This window comes from Herpailurus yagouaroundi, unplaced genomic scaffold, assembly GCF_014898765.1.
Source record: "Herpailurus yagouaroundi ecotype Mexico unplaced genomic scaffold, PumYag 28, whole genome shotgun sequence".
NCBI lineage: Eukaryota > Metazoa > Chordata > Mammalia > Carnivora > Felidae > Herpailurus > Herpailurus yagouaroundi.
Genome location: NW_024412376.1, coordinates 108319855 through 108327622, shown reverse-complemented (window position 1 = coordinate 108327622; position 7768 = coordinate 108319855). Strand labels below are relative to the sequence as shown.

The following is a 7768-nucleotide window of genomic DNA, read 5'->3' as shown; positions in this document are numbered from 1 at the left end:
GGATCCCTGGGCGCCCACGGCCGCCGCACCCTCCCCCGCGGTGGCAGCCGCCGCGGGGCGGCCACTCACACCCCTTTGCGCATTGGGGCGGACAACGGTCTCTGAGTCGCCGGCACCCGCGGGCGGGTCCCCCTCCACCCCGGGGGCGGGGCCGCGCGAACCTTCCGCACCCGGGAATGACCCGGGGCGCCGGGAATTTCCCTGCCCCCCCACTGCGCCCTGCGCCGCGCCGCGCCGAGTCGACAGGGGATAAAAGCGGTTCTCCCGGCTCGGGGAGCCACAGAGTCCGCTCCGCCAGCCCTCCTGCCAGCCGTCCAGCTCCAGCCACCGCCGCCGCGACTCCCCGAGCTGAGCCCCATGGCCCGCACCGCGCCCCGCGCTCCCCGGCTCCTCGGCGCCGCGCTGCTGCTCCTGCTCCTGGTCCCCGCCGCCCGGCGCGCCGCAGGTGAGGCCCGGAGCCCGCGGGGGGACGGGGTGCGGGTGCGAGTGGGGGTGGGGAAGGGGTGCGCGCCCCGGGGCCGCCCGCTCACCCGGCCTGCTCTCCCCGCAGCGGCGCCCGTCGTCACCGAGCTGCGCTGCCAGTGCCTGCAGACCGTGCAGGGCATTCACCTCAAGAACATCCAGAGCGTCAAGGTGACGCCGTCGGGTCCCCACTGCGCCCACACCGAAGTCATGTAAGTGACGCCCCGAGCTGCCGCCGTCCTGGCCGTCCCCCCCCGCCCCCGTGCCCCCCACCCCGCGGCCCGGCCTCCCGCCAACGGGGACTCTGCCTTGTCTCCGCAGAGCCACTCTCAAGAACGGACACGAAGCCTGTCTCAACCCCGAAGCCCCCATGGTCAAGAGAATCATCGAAAAGATGCTAAGCAAGTGAGTTATGCTTTGTGTTGACGCGTGCCGCTAGAGTCCTTGGTCACGGATCCTGGCAAATGCGTCCGGGAAGTTTGATCAAGGAAACCTAGGTTTCGCTGAAAAACAAAATTATTCATTCACAATGACCTTTGCTATTAAGGTCATTAAGCCTCTCCTATGCCAGAAGGATATTTCCAGTGCCCTCTCTCCCCACGCAAATGAGTGTGGGTGCATGTGTGTTCCTAAAAGCTGAATTGGATTTGGCCAATGGTGTTCAAATGCTTCCCACCCGCTGAGGAACACACAGTATTCAGCTCCATCCCTGGTGAGCTTCTGCTCTGAAAAGTGGCACCCTTGGTTTTGAGCAACATGGGCCACTGAAGCTTAGTCGTGAAGAGCAAAGACTTTGCAGCGTGATCCTCCTAAGTTCAAGTCTAAGATCCCTGTGAAAATTTTCTAATCTTTTTGAGTCTCAGCAAAATGGGCATAGAGAATAACAACAATTTCATGGGATGTATGAGGTTCAAGTGAGGTCTTGCATGTAAACTTTTCATCAGGATGACAGTCTTTGAGCGCTAGGTTTTAGCTCTTTCAAGTCAATAATAGTTCAGTCCACAGCCAGTAAAGAGCAAGTTCTCTGCAGTAGGGGGCAGCGGGTACTGTGGGACCTTCTGTGGGTGCAGGGCTGGGCCAGGGTCTACAGCAAAACTCCCTCTAGCCCTAGGGGCCAGTGTGAGAGAGGAGCAGTTTTTCCTTAGCACCTGTAACAGTAACCCTTTTCCAATCATAGGGGCAGCACCAACTGACCTGGAGACCGTAAGAAGCTGGCTGCTGGTGGTTCCTGAAAGGCCCTTCTAGGAACTGAAAATGAAGAGAGAACAGCTGGCTTCTGCAGGCACCTAGAAAGGCCTTAATGTGTTTGACTATTACGAGTTCTCTATTTATTTATGTTTGTATTTATTTATTTTCCAAAGCTCGTATTTTAAGATTTTACATATTAGTATTTAAGGATCTGACTGTGTTGAATCAGACGTAACTCCGTCCTGATTGTTATTTAATTTGAAGATGATGGGTTTTAAAGGTCTCATTAAACCACTATGTATTGGGAGACTCCATCAGGTGCCAGGGCACAGCACTGGGTGTGGGGGGGAGGGGGGGGAAGGGAGCCGAAGAAGTTAGTGTGTATACATCTATTTTTGTACTTGTTTAAAAGAATGGCAGTTGTCATTTATGGAAATTATTTCACATTCTATAGTCAACATTTTTATGTTGAAGCTTCCCTTGGACATTTTATGTCTTGCTTGTAGGGCATAATGCCTTGTTTCATGTTGATTACACAGTGTTGCTCTGTCTGGGAACAGAGACGTTCAAACTACTGTTATGTTTTTACAAATGACATGAAAATAAACGTTTTGCAAAAAATCACGTGCTTAGGTTTTGTTTTATTCTTCTTGATCCTTGGTTCCTACTGGGGGGGCCCAAGGTATCGTATCATTACACAGACTATAGGTCACACCTAACTTTATGCCTGCTCCTGGCCGTTACTTCCCTTACATTTCTATTACTTAAAGAATATTTGACACGCTACCCTCCCCAACCAGCTTGAGAAACCTAGTTTCACATAAAATATTGCTGCTTTTCACACTGATTCATTATTAAAAATTAGTGCCTTTATAAACTTTTGGATTTTTACAAACATTGTAATAAGAGCTCTTATTAAATACTTTGGGTAAGTGGTTTTTCAGACAATTATGCAATTCTTTCCCTTTTAATGAGGCTGGGACCAAATGGTAGAAAGGTGGATTTTTTCCTAAGAACTTGAGTAATTTGTGTTATTTAATAGTAATAATGATCTATGGAGATAAATCCATGCCGTAAGGTAAAATACATGACAAAAATAACAGGATAGGTAGGGAAAGAAATGGATTTAGACTACAAGAGATGTCTTCAATTGTTGCAGAAAGTGTAAGCTGAAGGAACATTGTAACATGGCAGGAATATATATTGCAATTTTTAGGGTAACCACTAAAAGGGAAATGAAAAGTTTAGATTTAAAAATCTGAAAAAAAAGATAAAATGGAATAAAAGAAAATATCTGAATAATACAAAAGAATACAGAAATTAAGGAATAAAGAGACAAAACAGCAGATGGCAGACGGGGAAAAGGAAAAAAATCCTCTTTATTGTCAGGTCTGACAATAAAAAGTCTCCTCCTAAAGGTGGGTTTAAATCCCCTCCCCATGTGAGTGTGGGCTGGGCTTTGTGAGTTCCTTCCAAAAAACAGGTTAGGAAAAGGAAAAAACATTAGACTGGAGAATCTGGCAGATTCCACCTTAACCAAGTGATGAAGGTTATCACCCTTGGTATCATATGAATATCATGTATACCCCCTATGTGATATGGTAAGAAGGGCACTTCATTTCTACCATGTTCTTCCCCCAAACCCATAACCCTAGCATGATCATGAGAAAATCATCATAAAAACCCCCATCCAGAAACATTCCACAAAATACTTAAGAAGTTTTCTTCACAGGGGCACCTGGGTGGCTCAGTCAGTTGAGCGTCTGACTTCGGTTTAGGTCATGATCTCTCGGGTTGGTGAGTTCAAGCCCCACGTCGGGCTCTGTCCTGACAGCTCAAAGCTTGGAGCCTGCTTCAGATTCTGTGTCTCCCTCTCTCTCTGCCCCTCCCCTGCTTGTGCTATGTCTCTCTCTGTCTCAAAAATAAACAAACACTAAAAAAAAGTATTCTTCAGATCTGTCAAAGTCATGAAAATCAAGGCAATACTGAGACTCTGTCATAGATTAGAGGACACAAAAGAGATGTGATGACTAAATCCAGTGAGTTGTGCTAACTTGGATCCCAGGATAGGAGAATGACACCAGTGGAAATTGGTGAAATCTGAATAAAAGACTGGAGTTCAGCCAACAGCAATGTACCAGTGTTAATTTCTTAGTTTTGATAAGTGTATTATAATTATGTAAGATATCAACATTAGGAGATACTGGGCAAAAAGTCTACAGGAACTCTCTGTACTATCTATACAAATTTTTTTTTTAATCTAAAATTACTCTTAAATTGAAAGTTGATTTTTTTTAAAAAAATAGGACAAATAGAATAGCAGGAGAGGAGACTTAGATCCAACTATATTAAGAATTATAGTAAATTTAAATGGAATAAACACTCTAATTAAAAGTCAAAGATCAACTTTTTTCATACAAAGACTGTATAAATAAGACCAAAAAATCTATGCCTCTTAAAAGACACATACTTTAAATATTAAGACCTAGATAACTTGAAATTAAAAGAATAAGAGTGTTATATCATGCTAAAATTAACTGAAAGAAACAGTATGGATATACTGATTAATGTATTACTTGCTAATGACTATTAATCTATTATTAATACAAATTACTAGTCCAATGGGGCACCTGGTGGCTCAGTCAGTTGAGCATCTGACTTGATTTAGGCTCAGGTCATGATCCCAGGGTCATGGGAGCGAGCCCTGCATTGGGCTCCACGATGTGCCTTGAACCTACTTAAGATTCTCTCTCCTCCTCTCCCCTGCTCATGCTCTCTCTCTCTTAAAAAGAAAAAAAAAATCAATGCATTAGGTAAGAAGATATTAGGACTTAAGGAAAGAAGGAGTCTTAGAGATAAAAAAAAGACCGATTCAAAATAAAAAGGGGGTACTTCTACAAGAAACAAACAATTCTAAATTTCAAGAACTTGATATTTAATCAAATTATATTAAGAGAGAAACTAAAAGGGGCAATTGATGAAATGATTATCATAGTTAAAGATTCTAACAGGCCTCTTTTCAGGACTTAGGAGGTCACAGCAGTAAAGAATCAGTAACAGTACAGAAGAGTAAAGCAACATGATCCCCCAACTTGGCCGGAGCGTGGTATACAGATGCTTCACCCAAAAACTGCGTAAGTCACGTATATTTTTTCAACACACAGGGAACATTTTGTAATAAAGACCATATATGAGCCATAAAGAATGTAATAACACATTTCAAAATGTTGAAATGTTACAGAGGACATTCTCTGATCATCAAAATTTCTACGTTTGTCATGTCCCCTGGCTGACCATGTATCCACCACGCTATGTGTAATATGTTTGTTGTGGTTTATAGCTCATCTCAACTTCCCAAATTTCACTTCCATAATACAGGAAACATCAAAGCAGGGTCATCACGCTGTTTTCATGCCTGTTATAACCAAGTATGATAAACAATATTTGCCTGAAGACATTTCCTCAATTTCTATATTTTTTTCTTCACACATCCTTTTGTAATTTTGGCATTTCTATATTTCTTTGATTCGTATTGCATGTAATATAATTTAATTACTCATTACTATTTCTCAAAAGTTTTTCAAAAATCTTAATGGAAATACAAACATTATATTGAAATATATTATTTTTAAAGCCTTGGAATAATGCCCAAATCTAATATATTGGATGTTTTTTAGAGTTAACTGAAATGAACTTAAGTAATTATACATGGTTAAAATCGTCAGGTTGGCCTTACCACAGGAACAGAAGGAAAGACTAGCTGTGTTGCAGAAGATAGTTGGCAGGTTAGTACTGAAGAAGAATTTCATATTTGGAGTTTCAGTTTTATCCACTATACATTTTTTGCAAAATGGACCACAGTTCCTTGTATCTTGCATGTGCCTAACAGATGTCTTTTATTTTACTTTTTTTAAGTTTATTTATTTGTTTTGAGGGAGAGAGAGAGAGACAGACAGGAAGGGACAAAGAGAGAGGGAGAGAGAGAATCCCAAGCAGGCTTCATACTGTCAGCACCGAGCCCGACATGGGGCTCCAACTCACAAACCGTGAGATCATGACCTGAGTGGAAATCATGAGTCAGAAGCTTAACTGACTGAGCCACCCAGGCACCCCAAGTAAATGTCTTTTAACTTAATATCTACCATGCCCTCAGTTTTTTGCACATATCCTGAATCTTAGGTTATACCTCAACCACCCTATGGTAGATAGCCAATGAAGGTCACAGTGTGGTCTGGGCAACAGGGCCATGGAAACACCTTGAAATGCCTACAGAGGCCTCCCAGTTAGATACCATCCAAACTGGATCCTGACTAACAAACAGGGTCCTTCCAGCACATGGTCTCCAGTGTTGGAGGCCTGCAACCTCCTCCTGCCTCAGCCTCTCTCCAGTCTCTGTTCACAGAGTGAGTTCCATCTACACAAACCGTTTGCTGCTCCCAGTAGTAGTCACCATGTTCCATCCCATTTCTATGCCTCTGCTCATATGGCCCTCTCCTGAATGTCTTCTGCCCATCAGTGTCCCCCATTTCCCTGGAAAATTCCTCATCCCGAGAGTCACATCAATGGTCACCTCTTTCAGGAACCTCTCTGACAAGTTACATAAACCCACTCTTTAAGTGTTAGATCAGGTAGTCCTCGCACCAGCATCTTGGGAATGGTTTGCCATGGTTTTCACAGGCTTTTCTAAAATCTCTCTTTTTTTTTTTTAATATTTTTATTTTATTTTGAGAGAGAAACAGAGTGTGAGTGGGGAAGGGGCAGAGAGGGAGACACAGAATCCAAAGCAGACTCCAGGCTCTGAGCTGTCAGCACAGAGCTTGACGTGGGCTAGAACTCACAGACTGCGAGATCATGACCTGAGCCGAAGTCGGATGCCCAACTGACTGAGCCACCCAGGTGCCCCTTTTCTAAAATCTTCTATTTGTCCACTCATTTCCCCTATTGCATGGAGAGTCAGAGGGTAGCAGAGTCCTATTCCTCTCCGGATCCCTGGCCAAACTTTATTCCCACCTTATAAATGCTGAGTAAATGATCGATGACAATGTTGAAACAAAGGGAGAAAGAAAGGAATTCAATTCGAGTTGAACCGCCCTCCTGGTTAGAAAGGTAACTAACAGTAAGTGGAGTCAGTAACCAAAACCCGGTTTAAAATGGCTTCATAAAAAGGAGAGGGGGCACTCAGGTGGCTTAGTCTGTTGAATGCTGACTCCTGATTTTGGCTCAGGTCATAATCCCAGGGTTGTGGGATTGAGCCCTACATTGGCCTCCGAGCTGAGCATGGAGCCTGCTTGAGCTTCTCTCTCTCTCTCTCTCTCTCTCTCTCTCTCTCAAATACATAAATTTTAAAAAAGAATGGGGTGGCTGAGTGGCTCAGTCGGTTAAGCGTCCGACTTTGGCTCGGGTCATAATGTCCCGTTCACAAGTTCAAGTGACAGCTCAGAGCTAACACAGCTGTTCCGCTGACGGCTCAGAGCCTGAAGCCTGCTTTGGATTCTGTGCCTCCCTCTCTCTGCCTCCTTCGCACTCGCACTCTATCTCTTTCAAAAATAAATAAACTTTAAAACATATATAAAAACCAAAAAAAAGAAAGTTTTAATTAAAAAAGAAAAGGAGAATCAATGGGCCTCTAAAAGTAAACGACTGATGTGTGGATGCTTTAAAACTGCATGTTGCAGTTCAAAAATTCTCGCCGGTAATTAGCCTCACTCCACATCAGGCTGCTTTTCTCTGTGCTTGCTTCACTTCAGGCAGGCTCCCCTCAAGCACTGACAAAGCTTCAAGCTTCTGTTCCAGCAGGTGGAACCCCACAGGAAGCAAGGGCTGATTTTCCCACCATTTCCTGACAACAAGGACTCCAGGACATTTTTCTGACTTGGCCAGGCTTAGGTCCCTTGCCCACCCTGCACCTGTTAGAACTTGCCTGAGGGTTAGACCCAGACCGGAAAGACCAACCAATGGTACTTTGGGTCTCCAGCACACTCCTGGAGCTTTGGAGCAGGGTCCCCCTCCCTGAACTACCCAGGCTGGGAGGAAGAAGGGATGGTCCCCAAGAGAAAACCAAGATTCCATAACCAGAAGGAGGAAGGAACTCAAGCCGGGTAGAAATGACCACCGTACC

General features: G+C 44.5%; 1 protein-coding gene across 1 annotated transcript; it reads left to right on the top strand.

The window, feature by feature from the left end:
- Nucleotides 1-273: 273 nt before the first annotated feature.
- Nucleotides 274-2274, top strand: LOC121034424 (growth-regulated alpha protein-like). The gene is made up of 4 exons (XM_040481223.1): nucleotides 274-445; nucleotides 551-674; nucleotides 784-867; nucleotides 1640-2274. Exons 1-4 carry the CDS (start codon nucleotides 358-360, stop codon nucleotides 1653-1655), a joined length of 312 nt encoding a protein of 103 aa, XP_040337157.1. The 5' UTR covers nucleotides 274-357; the 3' UTR covers nucleotides 1656-2274.
- The last annotated feature ends 5494 nt before the right edge of the window (nucleotides 2275-7768 follow it).